This window comes from Notamacropus eugenii, chromosome 5, assembly GCF_028372415.1.
Source record: "Notamacropus eugenii isolate mMacEug1 chromosome 5, mMacEug1.pri_v2, whole genome shotgun sequence".
Lineage (NCBI taxonomy): Eukaryota > Metazoa > Chordata > Mammalia > Diprotodontia > Macropodidae > Notamacropus > Notamacropus eugenii.
The window spans coordinates 398,923,993-398,945,033 of NC_092876.1; the positions used below are offsets into that span (position 1 = coordinate 398,923,993).

The 21,041-nt window shown below is 38.0% G+C and overlaps 2 protein-coding genes across 13 annotated transcripts in view; one reads left to right on the forward strand and one right to left on the reverse strand.

The window, feature by feature from the left end:
* Positions 1-12,201, forward strand: part of PPP2R3B (protein phosphatase 2 regulatory subunit B''beta) — a 109,180-nt gene extending 96,979 nt beyond the window's left edge. For 3 of the 4 annotated variants that reach the window (XM_072614529.1, XM_072614528.1, XM_072614531.1), the window contains one exon: positions 10,939-12,201. Coding sequence is in view for 2 of the 4 variants with exons in the window: in XM_072614528.1 (XP_072470629.1) it covers positions 10,939-11,080 (142 nt within the window). In the remaining 2 variants the exon portion in view is untranslated. Of the gene's footprint in view, positions 1-5,132; positions 5,236-10,938 lie in introns of those variants that run through there. The other variant, XM_072614530.1, reaches the window with a different exon arrangement.
* A 2,156-nt stretch (positions 12,202-14,357) lies between these two features.
* Positions 14,358-21,041, reverse strand: part of LOC140506888 (cohesin subunit SA-2-like) — a 120,340-nt gene continuing 113,656 nt past the window's right edge. For 8 of the 9 annotated variants that reach the window (XR_011968148.1, XM_072614526.1, XM_072614524.1 and 5 more), the window contains 2 exons: positions 18,969-19,053; positions 14,358-14,964 (listed from right to left, as the gene is read on the reverse strand). Coding sequence is in view for 7 of the 9 variants with exons in the window: in XM_072614526.1 (XP_072470627.1) it covers positions 14,953-14,964; positions 18,969-19,053 (97 nt within the window). In the remaining 2 variants the exon portion in view is untranslated. The remainder of the gene's footprint in view (positions 14,965-18,968; positions 19,054-21,041) is intronic. The other variant, XR_011968147.1, reaches the window with a different exon arrangement.

A 21,041-nucleotide genomic window follows, 5' to 3' on the forward strand; every position in this document is an offset into this window, starting at 1 on the left:
GCATCTTTGTCATGTCTCATTGAAGCTACAGATATTGTTAATGAGATTCCATTCAAGGGTCTTCCAAGTATCAAGCCAGTGTAGCTTAATAATTGTTAAAATTCTGAGTTAATTAATCAGTCTGTAGATGGAGAATAAGTACTGGTTCAAATCTGTTATATTACTCTACATAACCAAAGTATTCCCATAGTCATTAGTACAACATTGCTGACCTGACTATTTAACAAGTTATCCACAATGAATAATCCTATATATCAGAAATACCTATGTGGTTTCCTGGTTGCACAATGGCTACTTTATATCAAAACTCGTGACGCTAACTAACTGCATTTAAGGCAGAATGTGGTGATAACAGAATTGAGCTGTAGCTACACTATTATTTATGGATCTGTTATTGTGTCACAAGGCAATACTGACCCTTCAGCTGATCTCAGGGAAATCCCATTTATCCCTCACAACAATTAAATATACCAAAACTTTAAAATCACAGTTCAGAACAGTGCGGCATATTGAGACAAACTAAGTAGTAACTATTTACTGGCTTTTTACACTTGTGTATATTTGTGTTTATTTTGATGATGTCCTAGGAAAGAGTGAGTCTCATATTTATATACATCTGTTACGGGAAAGGGTTTTCAAGCAAATGTAAGAGCCATGACTTATTCCTAACAATATACTTGGCATTAAGAAAGTCATCTTATGGGAGGTGGGAGGGAAGGACAGGGTTTCAATCACAATCACCTCCAAAAAAAATAACATACTGTTATTTGCTTTTTTGGAGATTTTAAAGAAACAGGTGAGACAGTTTAAAGAGGAGGTGGACTCGTATTTCCACATTTTTTTCAAAAGCTATGACCATGGAATATATTGAGAAGAATAGTGTGACTGTAAAGGAAGGGCCAGTTTGTGAGGAACTTCAGATGTCAAATAGAATTTATATTTGAGCTTGGAGGTAATAAGTAACCATTGGAGTTCATTGGATTAGGAGGCAGTAAGGCCTGTCCTTTATAGAAATCAATTCGGAGGCTTATAGTACAGACAGCAATTAAGCTAATGTATAAATAGGTAAAAAGGGAGGAGGACCTAAACTAGGGTTGAGATTTTGAGTGAAAAGTATGGGAGGCCTTTAAGACGTATTGTAGTAACAGAAACAATATTGGGAACTGAGTAGATATGGAGGACAAGAGTGAAGTCAGGTGGAACCCGGGGTTGTCGGTGTGAGTGACCCAAAGGATGGTGGTGTGTCCATTAAGCCTGAGATAGTTTGATGACTAGCTGATAACAGGTTTTGACCAAAAGCATTCATCATAAATTTGATCATGTCTTTTTAGTACCTTTTTCTCCTAAAATATTGTTCTTGTAATTTACTCATGTTGCCATGAGGTTATTGTCCTGTAAGGATTAAGTCATAGACGTGTTGCTGAAGACTGTTTCCATTTATCTCCACTAGAACAACTTTTTAATGAGATAAATGACAAGGTCCAATTTGTACAGTTTGTTTTGTTTCTCACTAATCCTTCATTTCTCTTTTATTAGCTCACAATGAATTTTCATTCAAAATTAAGAAGAATCCATTTTGGTGGTTTGTCCTCAGCCTTAGGCTGTCTTTACTTAATAAAGCCTTTAGGCTACTTACCTTTTGAGCCACTTTCTACCTCAACCATTAGCACTTTGAATTAATTCAAGGAATGATGTAAATAGATTTTTTATCCTTCCTACCAGTAGAGCACTAACCTTCCTTTGCATTTTGAAGAAGGGAAAAAAAATAATGGTCACTGAAGGCATATTGCCAGTGAGATTATAACCCTGTGCTCTCAAAGGGATTTTTTTCATCCATTCAGGAGGAAAGTACTTCTCTATTCTTTTCCATCTCCAGGCTTTCCTCCTGTTTATTTGTTTAGTTTATTTAGTTTATCTAGGTTTAATCTAATTTCTAAACAACTGTTGCTCACTTATGATAGCCCAAAAGATTTCTTACAGGACCTGCTAATCTCATACCTTCAGAGATTGAAAGTAATTGTTGTGAAAATATTTGAGCAGAGAGTCGACCTCATTGGATTACAGTTCCCCAAAGGAAAAATGCCTGCATAATTATTAATGATTTTTATCCCAAGCAAAGGAAGTAAAATACCCACTTGATTATCTCTATTGCAGCTTTACTAAGGGAATAGCCATAATGGTACAAGTATAATAAATCATTTTGTTGTATAATTATTTTATAGACAGTCTTAAGAGAGCAAAACTTGAATATAATTTCTTATTTCATATAATCTTATCCATATGAAGAAAATGGAAAACTTTTATCTTTCAAGACTTTATATGGACATGTTTATATTTATCTAGGCACAAGTAATGGGTTTTTTAAATGAACTAAAAAGTCATTTGCCAAAGAATTGTGGCTTGTAAAAAGCAAATTTTTAACCTTTAAAAAATGAATTCTGTATATGTAATCTTTTGAGAAAATAAGATATTCATGCCATTGTTATGGTTTCCAAAAGAAATCTCTCAACATAGATGAATAATGTAGTATTTATTAAGCACTTACTGTGTACAAAGCACTATGCTGAGTGCTGAGGTTACAGAAAAAAAAGTAAAGCCCTGTTCTCAGGGAGCTTACATTCCAAGGGGGAAACCTCAGGGATGGAAGACTTCAGTTACAAATCAGAAAAGTTCCATCGTCCTTAAGGTGCAGCAGCAAAGCAGCTGATAATGCCTCCTCTTTGATGTCATTTCCATTCACAGAAATTTGTTAGCGCCATGGGTTTTGGTGACAAGAACTTTTTTTTGGTTATTCCATAGACATGGCTATAGTATCTACAGGAATAGTTGCCAAGCTGCATCTCCATAGTGATTGTTTCCGGAATGATGACTGTGGACACTGGTTAGAATAGAAATCTATTCAAATGGCAAATTGTCTGCCTTGTGTCAATTGGTGAGGACAGCTGGCACCTTCACAAAAGGTGTTTCCTCAGATGATGGCTGTGATGACTGGGCTAGAAGCAGGACTGGTGGTGTAGGGGTAGTCTCACTCTGCATGTGGGGGGCAGCTGGTAAGTTGCTGCTGGTGGTGGTAGGTAATATGGGCCCTTTCTCCTCAATGATTTCTCCCCTCAGTGATGGTGGTTGAAGCTTGTTGGGAAGTAGGTTTGGTGGTTTGTAGTACTCAATGGAGATATATACTAATAGTGTACCTTTTTGCCCTTTCAGAAAAGAGAGTAGGTTTACTACAGCACCAAACTGATTTGAGATGTTAAATAAAGATACAGCGACTGCCATCTTTTTAAAAATAGGGTTAATGGGAAATCAGAGTAACTTAGGTCTGCTATCTTCAGACGGTAATAAACGTTTATTAAGTGCCTACAATGTTGTCGGGTGCTGTGGTAAACACTATAAAAAAAGGGAAAAGACAGCTCCTGCCCTCAAGGAGTTCACAGTCTAATGGATCAGGCAACAAGGAAACAAATTTGTACAAACAAGGTTTATGAAGAAGGTAATTAGCTTTATGTGGGCTTGGGAAAGGTTCTCTGTGGAAGGGGAGATTTTAGTTAGGACTTCAAGGAAGCCAATAACCAAAGCTGAGGAAAGAGAGAGCATTCTAGGTACGGGGGACAGAGGAAATGCCCAGAGCTAAGAGATTCAATGTCTTGTTCATGGAACATGAGCAGCCAGGAGACCAATGTCACTAGATCAAAGTGTTCGTCTTGGGGAGTAAGGAAAAGACTGGAAAGGTAGGAGGGGGCTAGGTTATAAAAGCTTTAACATCAGAGGATTTTCTACTTGATCCTGGAGATAATAAAGAACCATTGGAGTTTGGTAGGGAGGGTTGTGAGGAGGTGTAACATGCTCACACTTGCTCTTTAGGAAAATTTCTTTGGTGGCTGAATGGAGACTGAATTACAATGGGTAGAAATTTGAAGTAGGGAGACCCCCAACAAGCTATTGCAATAGTCCAGGCAAAAGGTGAGGAGGGCCTGAACCAGAGAGGTGGCAGCATCAGAGGGGAGAAGGGAGTATATTTGAGAGACGTTGCCAAGGAATAATTGACAGGCCTTGGCAACTGAAATAGTGAGAAATACAGTATGACTCCTAGATTGTGAGCCTGAGGGACTCAGAGGATGGTATTGCCCTTAACACTGAGAGGTAAGGGACAGGGGGACAGAGGTGTGGTTTTGAGGGAAAGACATCCAGTTCAAAACCCAAGGTCAGCAGAGAGACTAGGGCAGTATGGGTAGATTTGAGAATCATCAGCATAGAGTTGGTAATTAAATCCATGGAAGCTGATGAGATCACCAAGTGATGGAGTACAGAGAGAAAAGGGCTCTGTGGGACACCTGTGATTGGAGGATGCAGGTTAGATTGACCAGATAATAAGAGGAGGAGCATCAGGAGAAAGTGTGTTCTGAAAACTAAATAGTCAGAGGTTGCAGAGGAGAATGAAGATTAAGAGAAGGCTAGTGGGTTTGACGACCAAGGGGTCGTTAGTGAATTAGGAGAGAGCAGTTTCTGTGGGAGCCAGATTGTGTAAAGGGTTAAGAAGAGAGTGGGACGAAAGAAAGTGGAGGCTCCTTTTGCAGGCGCCCTTCCTGTGGCTAGCTGTCAGCCTCCACTTTAATTGTGTGTACTGAGTCATTGAGCATTTATTACACACCTGGCATGTGGCACTGAGAATACAGAAACAAAGGAAATAGCCCTTCCTTCACAAAACTAGAGATGTTATTTTAAAAATTATACCTTTTTTGCACCGTGATTGTATATTTTTAATTTGGAAACTTCCCTTAGAGCATATTAATTTTTATACTTCTTTTTGTTATGATATGTCTTCACTTTATTCCTCTTTTGTGAGTTGGAAATACTCTTTGAACCTGAAATCATTCTTTTACCATTTTCTCAGAGCTTGGCATATGTTTCTATTAATACTTTTTTTTCTGATTCATTAATAGCAGCAAAGATGAAAAGGATAAATTGTAGACATAAGTTTAAATACTTTATTTTAATTAGCTGAAACACATTTGCCCAAGCAGTGTCTGTAGTTTAAAAAAAGCATTTTTAACCCTGCTTTTTCAGTACTGTGAACTAAATCTCTTTGGGATATAATTGGCTAATAATGCTGATAACTGACATTTTATTTTTAGACTATGAGATGCAGCCAAATCCCTATGGCCAAAGTTTTATGATTGTCATGAGAACGTTCTTCCTGAGCTCTTTGGTGCTAGGTGACCTTTCAAGTAGTTCAATTGCAAACTTCTTTTGCCTGCCTCCACCAGGACAGCATTTGCAAAATAAATGCTTCTGATTTATAAATGAAGACTTTAAAAATGTTTCCTTACAACGAAAAGGGTTTCTGTTGATCATTTATGCATTCCTTTGGCATATACATAGCATTTTATTCACTTTGGTCTTTTATTTCCGTGCGTAGTACAATTCCTGTTGAGCACTAGAAAATATATAATTAATGCTTATTGATACTTTTTTTTTTAAATGGACCTCTGATTTTATTAGTTTAAGGGAGTTCCTGGTGAAAAACTTACCAGTGTACTTTCTCTGAAACTTGGAGTTGGCTGGGGCACTGAAAGCTTAAGCTACTTGCCCAGCTCATTCCCAAAGCCAGTGTCAGAAGTGTGTCTGTTTTATATGCTGATATGTATAAATGTTTTCAATAAATATAGATGCCTTTCAAAGAGATCTCATTTTATGATCTGTATTTGAATCTGTGTTCTTTCCCTTATGTACGTTCACATCTTAATAAAGGAAACCAGATTTACAAAACAGCTAAAATAGAAAATAGTCATGTAATAATCATCGATTTCATAATCAAGTTATATCTGTATAAAATCTAATCCTGATGAGTTTCACAGATAACTTGACAATAAATATAGAAGTGGTTAAACTGTAAAAAAAAAATTAAAACTGTGTTCTAGGTTCTCTATGATAATTTTAGTCAACTAAATAAATTTCCTAAAGAAACGGTTACAACATGGCTATCACTAAAAGACAAGTAAAATTTGTGTTCAGGATTTTTGTATTGTTGTATATAGTATTTTTCAGAATTGGTTGTGCATACAATGATATTTCATAGTATAGGGGCACCTAGGAGGCACAGTAAGTAAAATGCTGGGCCTAGAGTCAGGAAAACCGGAGTTCAAATGCAGCCTCTGGCACTTACTGGCTGAGTGACCTTGGGCAAGTCACCTAACCTCTGCTTAGTTTTCTCACTTTTAAAATGGAAATAATAGCCCCTACGTCCCAGGACTGTTGGAGGATCAGATGAGACAGTTGTAAAGAGCTTATCAGCACAGTGCTTAGCACATAGTAAGTGCTTCTACTTTGTACTGAATCTCAGAAGAAAAAGTAAGTGAACATGCCTGGAGGATCATCGAGGAGTAATCTATCTGAGTTATAGAGAAGAGCATGGGAGAAAGTTTAAAGGTGGAAATTGAAGACCTTGATGAACAATAACAATTGCTAGCATTTCTGGGCATCTTCAAAGCACCTAATTTGATCCTCACAACAACTCTGGGAGGTAGGTGCTGTTATTACTTCCATTTTACAGATAAAGAAACTAAAGAAAACAGATGAAATGATTAGCCTGGGGTCACACAGCTAGTGAGCCTCCGAGGCAGGATGGGAGCCCAGGGCTTCCTGACTCCAGGCCCAGAGCTCGATCTGCTGCACCCCCTCGGAGCCTGCTAGGATTGAGGTGGGGAGCAGATTCGTAGACTGTAGGAGAAAAAAAATAAAAGAACCAAAATGCAGTTGAGTCTGACACAGGAGTCCCAGGTTGTAGAAACTCAGTAGTCTCTGTAGAGGCAGCTGAGTCTTGGTGGGCTTTTTAAAGGTAAGTCCTAAATCTCTGTTTGGCCTAAGAGTAGAACCTGCTCTGCCAAGGACCCCTAGAACTGTGATGACCTGGGGCACATTTTAGTCATGCCTCCTAGCTTTATCTCAACTGATGGCTCAGTTTTTGAAGAACCAGTATTTATACACTCCTGACAACTGAACAATTTGTTATTTGTGTGATTCAAGCTGCTAAAGCAGGAGTAAATGCAAATACCTAACATTTACCTTCATGCTAGGCAGCAAATACATAACAGGAGGAATAGACACAGGAAGAAAATATTTTATTTTTCTTGGGCTAATGGGCCCTCCTAGCATTTCATCTAAATTATATGGAGTAAGAAAAATTTCTTTGCCATTTCTAAAAATCAGTATCTAAAGAAGTATAGAAAAAAATGTGAAAAACAAGCATAGTTGGAGTTTGCAAGAGTTATCAATGTTTTCAAGGTTAATATATGGACAGACTTAAACACAAGAAACTTTTCACTTACTGTATATCCAAATGCTAGAGAATAGATAGACCAGGGGTGGGGAAACTGCAGCCTCAAGGCCACATGTGGCCCTCGAGATCCTCAAGTGCAGCCCTTTGACTGAATCCAAACTTCATAGAGTGAATCCCCTTAATAAAAGGATTTGTGTAAAACTTGTCAGAAAGCCACACCCAAGGACCTAGAACGCTCCCCACCCAAGGTGGACCTCATGCACCACCTTAGAACAGAAGCTTATGGAATTCATCCCTCTTAGTGAAAGTGTAGTTTCCCAACGTACTTGTTCTGTCATTCAGACACGGCATGATGAGCTCTATGAGAATGCCGAGGCTGACCCTTCCATCCGCGTCCTGATCCCATTCTCTCTCACTTTCTCTGGTCCTTACTTCATTGCTGGTATTTTCTAGATCCTTCCCCTCTGCCAATAAATATGGCCAGTTCTCCTTATTTATTTGTTGTTTTTTTTTTTTTTAACAACCAAAAAGACCCCCCAAAAAAAACTTCTCCTGAACTCTGAAATCTCCACAAGCTATCATCCTCCCTTCTTTCTTTCCTAAACTTTTAGAAAAAAGATGTTCCTTCAGAACTAACTGCATCCACTCCCTCATTCACTAAGTCTTCAAACCTTCTTAAGCCTTCCATCTCCAAGGTTATCTACCAGTGCTTTTTCCTACTTTGTGTGCTGTCTTTCTTTAATAGCATTTCACACTGTGGACCACCTCCCTCTTTCTTGATGAACTTTCTGCTCCTTTAGCTCCCATGCTCCAGTCTGCTCTCTTCCAGACTCTCTTATTATTTTCTTTTTGTGTTTTCTCCTACCTCACAATCAGTGTTGATAGGAAGCTGAGAAGTCATCTAGTTCAAAATAGAGAATTCCCTTTTTCATAAATGATAACTAGTCATACAACTTGAAGATATCCGGTGAGGGAATCATGGAATCATAGATTTACTTAAAGTTGAAATCATAGATTTACTTAAAGTTGAAAAGGTACTTTGAAGTCACCTAGTTTAATTCTCATTTTACAGAGGAGGAAAAAGGCCCACAGAGGTTGTGACTTGCCTAAGGTCACACAGGTAATAAGTAGAACCCAGGACCTCTAAAGAAATGGGACCCACTACCTCCTAAGGAAAGCCTATTTCACTTTTGGATAGTTCTATTAGAAGTTTTACTTGCTTAATAAACCTAAATTTGCCCAGTTCTGACTTCCAGGGCCCAACCAGGACAGTTCTAACTTTTCTACTACACATGACATGCATTCATGACTTCCCATCACCACTTGGAATTCCATCCTGTTCTCTGAATGCAGCAAGTTCTGAACTGAAATCTGTCCCTTCTCCGAACTTTCCCATTTCTATTGATAGCACCACCATCCTCCTGGTCCCTCAGACAAAAAAAACCTGTCAGTCATCTTTGGCTATAAGTGAGTTTTACTTCCCTCAGACAGGACTGATCATGTAGAGCATCTGGTCCATCCTTCTCATTGTAAATGATGAAGGTGAAGGGACTTGCCCATGGTCACACAAGTGGTAATACTTAATTACCACTTAGGATCTTAATTCTGGTCCTCCATATTGGTTGGCTCTTTCTGCTGTGTCATGCTGCCTCTCTCACACCACTGACTTCCACTTAACATTTCTGTGGTATGAACTCCTTTGGAGTTTTCATACCATGCTCCTGGATTCTTTGTTCTCCTTTCTTGATTTCATCACCCCTATCACACACCCTTAGTAGGGGTGCTCCCCAGCGCTCTCTGAGACCTTTAATGGGTTTATCTCTATGGATTATATGCAGAGAACTTCATATACAATTCCAGTCTCTCCCTGAGCCCATCTTGCATCACCAGTTGCTTGTCATGCATTCCAAATTGAACATCCCAGAGACATGTCAAACTCACCAAGTCCCAAAGAGCTCATTATCATTACCCCCAAACCCATCCCTCTTCCACACATCCTGTTTCTTACACCGAAAAGAAGAAAACTCAGGGAGACACAGATAGGTATAACAGCTTTGAAAATGTTGAATTTATTATACTTTTTTTAAAAAAGACAAGCTGCTGTACATAATGTCATGGGTGCATATGCAGTCTTATTTCTTTATATATGGAAATGTTCACTTTCTTGGCATTTGTCAAGTCTAGAACAACAACAACAAAAACTTGCCCATTTCATCCAAGGCACCACAATTCTTCCAGTCTCCCAGGTTTGTAAGCTCAGCATTTTTTTTCCAATTCCTTACTCCCCCTCCCCCCCCCCACATATCTAATCAGTTGCTATATCTTGCCATTTTTACCCGCACAACATCTCTCATGCTACTTCTCCACTTAGTTCAGGCCCCTATCACCTAGATTATTATAGTACCCTCACAACTGCTCTCACTACCACGTTTGTCACCACTCAGGTCTGTTTTCCGCACCATTTATTTGCCCATGATCTTCCTTAAGCACAGATCTGACCGTAACTCCTGTATTCAATCTCTACTGGCTCTGTATTACCTGTAAGATAGAATGTAAATTCCTTTGTTTAGCTTTTAAAATCCTTCACAACCTAGCCTCAGCCTCTTTTCAGTCTTGCTGTGTGTGACTTAACTACTCAACTCTGTGGTTTAGCCAAACTAATCTTCTCTACGTATACACCCTACCTACTATTTCCATACCTTTACCCTGGCTACTACTACCCAAGCCTGGGATTCCCTCCTCCTCCACTTCTACATCATAAAATCTCTTCATTAAAGAGGCAATTCAACCAACACCTGTTATAGAAAGCCTTTCCTACTCTCTCCAACCTGCCAACTAACACCTTCTTCCACAAACTTCCTTGTACTTACTACTTGTATTTTACACCCTATGTATAGGATGTACCAAAAGTCTTAATGTGGTTTTAAGCTTTAACAGCTTGAGTTATACTAGGTAAAACTACATTGAGACTTTAGGGACTCCCTGTATGCTTATATGTGCTTGACTCACCCGTTAGAACGTGAACTCCTTGAGAGGTAGGGATTGCTGTATTCATTGTCTTTGCATCCCCAATGCCTAGCAGAGTGCCTGGCACTAGTAGGCACTTAATACTGGTTGGTTGATTTTTCTCCTACTACTTGTATGATCCACTGACCACCTACCAAATTTAAATTTGTTAAAATTTTAATTCTTGAATTTACAGTGCAGATTTAAATTTTCAAACTGCATATGAACATCATAAAGCAGAATTATAGTTCCTTAAAGCTTATCTAAATTGGTATTTTAGCAGAAGTAGTCAACTTAAAAACTATGTAAATAGCACTGTAAGGTTTGCAAAACACTTTGCAAATATCAATTCTCACAACTTTGTGAGGTAGGTGCTGTACTATCCCCATTTTATAGGTGAGGAAACCAAGGCACAGAGAGGTTAAATGATTTGCCCCAGGGTCACAGCTATGAGGCCAGATTTGAACTGGAGTCTTCTTGACACTCAGTCCAATATACTGTTCACTGCACCACCTAGCCACCTGTTTTAAAAGCGTTGATTAAAAAGAAAAACACATGAAAAACTAATCTACCTTTAAATGTATAAAATTATCAGAAATGAGGTAGGTGTTTATTTTTGAATGTTTTATCTTCACCATAGCCTTTTCTCCTTTCAGTTATGAAGCAGAACTGAGTCCTGTAGATCAGAAGGCCAATGCATTAAAATTTCAGTTGGATAAAAGACCTTTCTTTGAAATGCCTTCACCTCTGGGGGATGTAGATTTGGATGAGTATGAAGATGATGTGGAGATATTATGATTACGACCCAACGTGTTAACACTGCAGCAGGTCTGCTACAACAGAATTGACCAGTGGCTTTGTTTCCAGACAGTAATAGTTTTTTTGCGGTACAGAATATTATTTAAATACCTTTTAAAGAAAATGAAGTGCATTTTTATGGAATGATAATTTTGTATTTATCCAATATTCAAGCTTGTAAAATAGGTATTTATTTATAGATGGTGCATATTTCCTTAATTGGAATAATTTTGTGTTTTCTAAAGCCTCTGCTATCTTACAAGATGACTATGCGCCATTCTCTCCAGTTAATACATAGTACACTGACACCTTGGAGCTCTAAAGCTGTGGAAAAACTACCCCTGACCCAGGAGTAACAAGTTCCTCATTTAGGATCTCTAGTGCTTTTGCTCCTAAAAGAGGGAAAAATAAATTAACATCTTAGTTAATACACCTTATACACCTGGCAAAAAGAAAAAGTATGGTGGTGGTTTTATTTTTTAAAATCTGTCACACTGATATACTTTAGTTTGAAAACTAAGCATCCTGGCACACACAGGAAACAATTAAGTTTTTAAAAACTAGTTTTCCCCTCCTGTTTATGCAGTTCCATAAATCAGGTTTACCTTATTGGTGTATATCATGAAAGTACTTTTTAACATCTGAAGTTGGTTAATGTTTATACTCAATATTCTGGCTGGATATTTTTACTCTCTAGAGATTTTTTTTCCTTGGCTTTTAAAAAAACATTAATGTTACTTGATCTGTGATGTGCACTAATATGTTGTGGGCATTTAAGGCTTCTGTTTCTTCCTCTTTGAAAGGTTAGTTATTGACACATTCCATGAATATACAAACAAAAGTGTCACAGCAGCTTGAAATTCTGGCACCTCGTCTGCCTATGGCAAGAGAGTGTGTAATAGATGAGACAGTTTCATAAATCATAAGATTGTAGTGCCTTGAAATGTACATAACAGTACGCAAAGAATTTGGGTATAGAATGTCTTCAGCAAGTTTATTTGAACGTTTTCATGTAAAATGTACAAAAAGATGTAAAGTTATTTTTGTTTGCTGTGTAGATCAGTTTAAAAATGTTTAAAAATCATGTTTGTATTTTCAAATAAAGCATTTAAAGATTTTCATTCATGTATCCATTTGTTGTAATATTACCACAGGTATGCCTACATGCAGCAAAGTATTTTACTGTTTCTGGACACATCTCATAGCTTTACATGGAAATATTAACACTGGGTAGTTTGACACAATTTTTTTGGAAAACATCTAGGCACCAAAACCAGAATCCTCCATTTTAATTTCCTGTGGAAAACGTTCGATGTTGAACTACACGTAGATGGTGACTGATTTTTGTTACATTTACGTTGATCCTAAATGCAACAAACCAAACCAGTTACATAAGGAAAGCATATACTCTGCCACTAACCTCTCTGGCTTGTACCATTTAGGAGCAAAGCATTGGCAAAGATAGCCAAGTAGTAAATGCATGTTAAAGCAGCAGAAATAGAAATACAGTCCTTGCAACCATTAGCTGACAATGTGCTAAACTCCTTTCAAGCTTTCATCATATACTCTCTCACCTCAAAAAAAATCACATTTCTCTGAATGGAGTTAAACTTTAAAAACTTGCCAACCATGCACACTTAGAAGACCAGTCTGATAGCACAGCACCATGTCACCCTTTCTGCTGTCTTTTTTATTTCAAATAGCACAAAGGAAATGTAAGATTTGGTCCTGCTGTTAAACAGGCCATTTACTTTCCTTAAGGATCTCATCAGATCCTTGAAACTTTAAAAAAAAAAAAAATGGTATACTTCCCCACATTAACACACATTGTACCTTCAGATAATACTATTTACGTGTCCATTAGAAGAGCATCTACCAGGGGTAAACTGCATTTTGGAACACACCATCATGGATTACTTTCCTATACTGTTGGCAGGAAACTTAACAGTAACCATAAATTCACAAAAAAAGTAACTACGCCACATGTCACCTGATCAAATTCATCCCGATCAAACTAATCCACTTATGTTCCTCTATGCAAAAGAATGAATAATTCCTGCCTGTGTATCCAGTGAGGACAGGGGAACAATCTCTTTGATGAGAAATATCAAATAGCTGTATCTTCTAAATTTATTCTCCTATAGTTAAGGCAATGAGTCATGGTCACTAATCCAGCAGCTGTCTTGTTGCTTTAAATATTTTACACACACACACACACACACACACACACACCCTTTTGTTTTTTATGGGAGATGGGATTGGGGATAGGAACACAATACTTTGGCACAGTAAACTAAAGAGATAAAGACTCTACGAATACAGAACACTATTTTCACACTAACGAAGTATATATACTTTTGTGTATTTTCATTTGTATAAGCTGCTTCCTCACCACTCCTGGGTGTCACAAGAGAATGAAATGGAGTCCAATATCTGGAAATATGTGTAGAAGCCCTTAATACAACAAGCAGTCCTTTATATTTAAGTGCTTCTAATGTGATAGGGGTACCTTTAAGGAGCACTTTACCCTTTAGTTTTTCTAAACTTACTTCCAGGATTCATTATTTTATCCTACTATATAAATACTCCCTCAACCAGTGTAGATGGCAACCCTTAGTAAACAGTCTTTCTAAGTTACCGTGGCTGAAATAATTCAAGTGGGGACCATATCTTAATTATGAACCCTTCTGACCTTAGCTAGACTGGTCCTTGGATGACATACATATAGTTCACTAGGCATATACTCAAAAAGTAAAGGTCGCTTAAATGTTTCCTTTTTTCCCACCGATCTGTTCTAAGCACCTAGTGTATAACAGGCACTTGATAAATATTTTATGATGATTATAAAACAAGTGAATCACAAGAACATGTCCACCAGACCCATAAGAACTGTGGTTTGTTTTTAAAAACAAGAAAGTGCAGAGACAACCATGTCTTGCCTTTCCATCAAATAAAGGGGAAAAATGTAAATGAAACAAACAACTTATAGTCCACAAGTCAAATACGAAGAAAACAGCCCTGGACAATTCCTGTAGAAATCTTCCCAACTGAAATTTCCAGCATGAGTCAGAGCTCTCTCACTGAAAAGACTTAGTTCTTTGTGGTGTGCATGCTGTGTAGGATGTGAGGGGAGAATAGAATCTCCTGGAGTGCCATGATGCTCTCTTTCATTTTTGTCTGGTTCATGTTGTTTGTATAAAGGTATTAAATAAATATGACTTGAATTGAAACCACCATAAGTTTTCCCATACGCAATGGTAAGAAGGCAAATTTCTGGTTTTGTTTTCCTTCAAAAATAGTTAAATCTACTGTTTATTCATGTAAAGAATGAGAGAGGAGACAGGAACAGAGAATATTTCCTTCGGGTTGTCTTTTCTGAATTCCACCTATTGAACTGAAATTTAATAATAATAACTGATACCTTATTATTAGAAAGGGGGCTTTGCTTAATAAATGTGATTTTTGAATAACATTCTTAATATAATCAATATCTTCTGTATTTTTTTTTTTATAAATACCCATAAAAACAGTAACACTGTTCCATTTATCACCCATGGTACTGTTCTGTCAAGATGTCATTTCAACGTATGTTTTTACTGAAAAAATAAACTTTAGGCATGGTATGCCTGTACATAAAATAAGCCAAGGTAGGTGAAAGGCTACCCTGGAGTAAATTCTGAGGGAATTTACTTTTCTTTGGACCTGAAACTTCAAGAGCCCAAAGAGTGCAATGGTCCAAGATCCAGTGACAGTCCCACTATATAAAGTTGCTGTTTTTCACTTGTCCACATGAAAGTCTGAAAAAAATCAAAATGTTTTTGTTGCTTCCCCAAAAAGAGCAGTTTTTGATCTTCACCACTTTTTCAGCTTTTTCATAAGTTTCCCTATAAAAAAAAAAATGATAAGATTAATGAAAAAGTAAACAGTGAAATGAAAAGTCTTTCCAAAACAAAAGTAAACCTCATTTTATTGTGGCCTGTGACACAAGTTCAGGTTACAGGTGAGACCACTACAACTTTGCTTAGAATCCAGAATGGATCCATATGATACATAGCTTTGAACCTAATGAACTGTAATACTCCAGAGCATTAAAAAAAAAATTATCACCTTAAGACAATTGGGTGTGTATATACACACACACACATATTTATATATGAATATTGCTATATGCTAATGCAAATGCCATTAGTAAGGTTATTTTTACTTCCAGTGAGACCCCATAGGTGTCTGACAACCTTAGGACTAAAGAAGTAAAAAGAAATCTACCTTAAGGAACCTGCTAGATGGTGACAGGAATAACTTGCACTATTATGCTATATAGAAGCCACCCTCTTGAATACTGATGATAGAAACTCAGCAAACGTACCCAAAGTTTCAAATGGATCTCCAATATCATTGGTGTAGATACTCTTTCTGATGATGCACGTGCCCCCATACTGCTCATCATGTGTTCATGCCCTTGTCTGTGTCCTCTGACATTTTTACTGAGGGGAGAGGCTCTTTGCTTTCTCCAGACACTATGAGGATACCGGCAGAGCACACCTGCTTCTGACAGACTGGCTGTTGCCAGCTGGTCCATGATCTTTTTCAAATATGCATTTCTTTGATGACATCCTTTACCAGTTGTTACATACAGCAGCCTACAAACACCTACCATGTGCCTCTTCATGCCCTCTGGGTAACACTCATTTTATTTAATTCTTTAGAGACAGTAATGTTTCTTGACTCCTCATCAGACAAAATGCTGGAATAGTAACAGTCTTAAAAAAGATCTTTTAAAAAAGATTAACATTTGTTTCTGGGAGAGGTCCTGCAATTTCCTTAATTAAAGCAGCCCACCCTGACATTGTCCAAGACACATTCTGATGAACAAGGTTCTGAAACTGGATTCAACAGGGATAATGCCATTTGCAAACAGGAATGCTTGTAGGTCCTCACTCCCCTTAGTGCAAGGGGACTTCACCTTGTTTCTATCACAAATTACTGTAGCAATGGCAAAGCTGCCCCTGTGGACCCCAGCTCAGAATGATGGTTTTAAATGTATAAAAAAAACCAGGATCACAAAACAAATTGATCATCAATGAATTACTGAATTACACAATTCAATTGTCATTTTTTAAAATAGATTCCAACTTATGAACACTCACCTTACAGAATCATCACCAACTTGGGGCTCTCTTGAGCTTTCAGGGCAGTGAATCATAAACATCTATCTTTTATAATTCAGCTTGTCCAAAACAGAACTCTCTCTCTTCTGCCCACCCCTTCCTGCCCCAATCTGAGTCATCCTTGACTACTCACTCTCCCTCAGCCAAGTACCTAAGAAGATGCCAAACCCTGTTGATGCTACCTTCTCTCCAGTCACACAATCACCATCCTCAATTCAGGGATTTGTCACTCCTTACATGCATTATTATTAATTACATCAGTCTCCTAACTGTTCTCTCTGACTCAAGTCTTTTTCCTCTTTCCAGTCCATCCCACAAACATTCATAAGGCTCCCTGTTACCTCTAGGTTCAAATACAAACTCCTCTGTTGGACATTTAAAGTCCTTCAGAGCTTTCTTTTTAATCTTAATATAATTTATGCCTTCTGTTGGTCACACATTACCCTCAATCTCTCATCTCTGCACTACAGTACAGCTGCCCCTCATGCTTGGCATAGACTCCAGCCTCACCTGTTTCAGAAAACCCCTAGTTTTCTTCAAAGCTCAACTCAAATGCCCCCATCTACATTAACACTCTTCATGAGCCTGCCAGTATCGACCCCCCCCAAAAAGCCTGGGTTTATTTTCTATGTACACACACATCTTCCCCCTTAAACGGAGTGTGAGCTTCTCTAGGGCAGAGGCTATTCCAATTTTGCTTTTGTATCCTCAGTGTCTCGCACTTAGCTTAACCAATAATCATAAAATCTCTGCTACATCTCTCAAAGGATCTTCAATAATTTTAATCTATGGATAGGAGATATATTACAAGAGTCTTTAAGGCAGCATTTTGCTCTATCGAATCATTTTTTTTTTTTTAATAACCACCACCAAGAAGCAGGTAATTGTGTGCTGATAAAGGTATGATCAATCCTAAATAATGCTTGACAAAACTTTGTCTCTTCCCTAATACTCTCATCAAAATTGCTCTGGGGGCAGAAATAGATTATTCTCCTTAAAATTTGATACTATAGATTAGCAGCTGTTGATGTTTTCTCAAGCCTTTGAGGGAGGCAGGGAAGGGAAAATCTGAAATTTGTTTTGCCCTCACATCTCTTCCAGACTTACCACACTTACCACTTTTCCTTCAATACCTTCACAATTCTGCCTTCTTCAACACCAATCTACTCTGTGAATACTTGCTCACGTTTAATTCCTTTTTCTGTCTACTCTTTAGTGCTATTTCTAACTTCTCTACAGACGTATAAGGAATGATATTATTATCCAAATGTGGTCACTATTTGTCTTTGATGGTGAAAGGCTGATTTCTTAAAAAATCAATCACTGAGATCCTTTAAAATAATGTCATTTATAGCACAGATTTCATCTAGATGTATTTAGTCAGATACAGGTATCTGTTTGTAGTGAACACACCTGAAGAAGCAGCAGGGTATAATGGCTACAGGCAGTATTGGATTTGCAACGAGGACGAGTTCAAATCTCATATACTTAACTTTGATTATGGAAAAAACACTTCACCAATAAGAACTTCGATTTCCTTGTCTATAAAATGGGGATCATGTTCCCTGTATTACAACTTCATTTAGAGCACCATATAAAATGCAACTCATTTCCTAAGGAGAGGGTCACAGGTACTGAATGTGAAAATAATTTAACAACATCATGAAAACAGAAATGGACCGTTCTTGCCAGATTACCAGTCATTTCAGAATCACCTGTCTATGTACAATCAGATAACTGATTCATTCATGGATCATCAAAGGTTAAATTAAACATGAAATCAGAAAAAAAGATAAAGATGAGAACTATTTCATGCATTTCTATCTGTTGCAGCCTAACTTGTTTCAAAACCTTCAAATCTGAAAAATGGGAAATGGATTAAAAACTTTAAGTATTACATTTCTTGGAGAAGTTCACTAATGCAAGACCACAATTTTCTAGCACTTATTTCACATTCTTGCCATGGAGACAAACAAGAAGGCACTAGAGTAACACTGACGTAGTCTGCAACTCAACAAATATTCATCAAACACATGGTGCTGGCAATGCGAGGTCCTCACAAGAACTGGGTGTGGAATCTATTATTATCCCCATGTCACAGAGGAGGGAACCTGAGGCAGAAAGTGTCTAAATGACTTGTTTGAGGTTACATAGTATCTAAGGCTGGATCTGAACTCTGTTCTTCCTGACTCCAGGTCCATTCTGTCTACTGTTACCAGGCTGCCTCTATGTACACTGTTTAGTTTACTGTAAATACTGGCAAACAGTGATAAAGTTTTATAGGTTTCACTTTTAAAAAAGTGTGGGTCACCTCCACAAGATCAGATATTACAAGTTTTTTTTGTGGAATTGAAATGTTGTGTTTCCTTGCTAAATACAGCACATTATATACCACATTATGCATCTATGCAAGGTTCAGGAGCCAGTGCTCATTCCCTTTTCTTGTTAGTAATCCTTCATATGAAATGTCTACAACCAATGACTTAGCAAAAGGAACACGTGAGAACTAGGAGTAAAGGTTCAAGTCCATGAAAAACAAATAATGCCTAAAAGATTCACTGATCAATTGTGACCTCAACAGAACAGGAGTCACTGGAAATGTGGCATTTGTCAGTAAGGCAGAGAATGAAGAAGTAAGAAGCTACAGTTCTAAGTCCCACAAACTTCTCAAATACTCAAAGAATCTGGTCAGTTGAAAAGTTTGCAACCTAATCAGTTACCTCATCTGTTTCAAGCACATCAATGTCTTCACTGAGGTCTTCCTCCGTTTGCTCTTCAGGCAGGATTTCAGGTGAGTCTCCCATCCTGTAGGAATGGAACACTTTGGTCTCAGACCATGACCTCTGTCTAGGTCATCCCCCTTCCCTGCTAACAGTGAAGAAATAAAAACCTTGGATTCTTGGGAGAAGTTTGGCATAAATATTTATGTTTCTTCTGAAGAGAAAAGTATGCTTTTGTTTTTTGTAATTTGTAAGAAGTAGGCCTCACTTTTATTTTTTAAAAGATTTTAACAGAGAGGGAGGCATGTTGTCCACATGTTACAGTGTTTCAATAGGAAATTCTGAACCAATTCATAAATTACAGTTCAGTGAAATGTCATCTACAGGATTAATAGCATTTCAAGAAAGTTCACTTTTCTCCTTTCCTGATTCCTATGGATTTGCCATCTCTATAGAAGGGAATTTACTTTGGTTTTCATTGGTGCTAAGGACCCCCAATGTTTAATGTTGAGTTTTCTAACCCTGCCAAGGAAGCCAGTACCACTGACTCCCTTATCCCAATTTCACCAGCAATTTACAGCATTACATTAAAACAAAAACCCTATCAGCTAGGGATGCCAAAACCTCCATTTAAGCAACACACTGCTTAGCAGCGAGACACCCCAAAGAATTCCAGCAGAGCCAAAGATCTCTATCTTGCTCTAAATACCCTTATTATCCACCACAAGAAATTAGGAAGGAAGAAAAATACAACCCTATTCTGGTAATATAAGTGGTACCAAGATCTGAGCTTTTATCCTAGGCCAGTACAGTGAGTACAAGGCCTCAACATTAAGTGGAAAACAATCTAGATGAACTGACATTGTCTCCTAGAAAGAAGTTTCAAAGTGCTAAATAAACTTCTTTTGTATTTAAATTTCAAGCAAGTAAAAAACTACTTCTAACGGCCCATCTCCTCTACTCTCACCCCAGGCAGACTTTCTCAAAGTTAATCTGGCCTCAAACCTAGGCTACGCTAAGACACCTAAAATGTCCTCAAGGTAAACGCTAAGTGAAGTTCCAACATAGCTCTTACACAAAGGCAGTTTTTACTTTGGCTAAGCAGTGACGAAAGAGTTCAGGTTGCTCAGGTATTGACTGTTCCATCTATTATACAGTGTGTATCTTGGGCCTTTTTACTACCTGATTCAAAAGAGATAAAAATCAACTTATTGCTGAAAGCTATAGGAAATCAAATTTATTTCACTACAAAGAGTTTCTATTTTCCATTTCCAAAAGCTGTCAAAAAACAAAACAAAACAGAACTAGCTACCTTGTGAGGAAGCAGACTGAAGGTATTCAAGCAGTGGTGAGTCCCGGGGTAAGGAATCTGCAGTCACAGCCACATGTGGCCCTCAAGCGCAGCCCTTTGACTGAATCCAAACAAAATGGACTAACCGCTAAAAGATTCCTACAGTGGGTAGGAAGCTGGACTAGATTAATTCTCAAGTCCCTTAGCTAATCCTGAGATTACAAATCAGGGGTTTCCTGCTCTTTGTTCAAGGCCTGTAAGCCCGGAACAAGGCAGACAGTCTCCTGGGTATGTAGGAGCTTGACTTTGTTGCCCTCCCCACCAATATAACTGATAGGATAGCTTAACATTACATAAGGAACAAAAATATGCTAGTGGCCAACAGTAAGATCAAAAATATTCTCTAAGATTAATGGAATATTACTAAAAAACACCTTTGTATATAAGGAGGATTTTGTTATCCGTTTTAGAGCAGTTTCTCAGGATCCATGACCATGGCGATATCTCGTTTCCAGGTGTTAGATATAACTCCCAGAACAGCCCCAAAGGTCCTAGATAGTAAATTCCCAGAATCACAGTGATAAAACAGTCCTACTGCGGCTGTGCAGTGAGATAACAGGTGACATAATATGGTATTTACTATGTCTGCGCTGAATGATGGTACTGCTAAAGTTAACCTGTAAGGCCACTGTTGGCAAGACACCTTCTTTTCTGTTGCTATAAAACAAGTGGGCACTGGTCAGTGAGAGGGAAATCTGTGTGTGCCCTGATTGACCCCCATC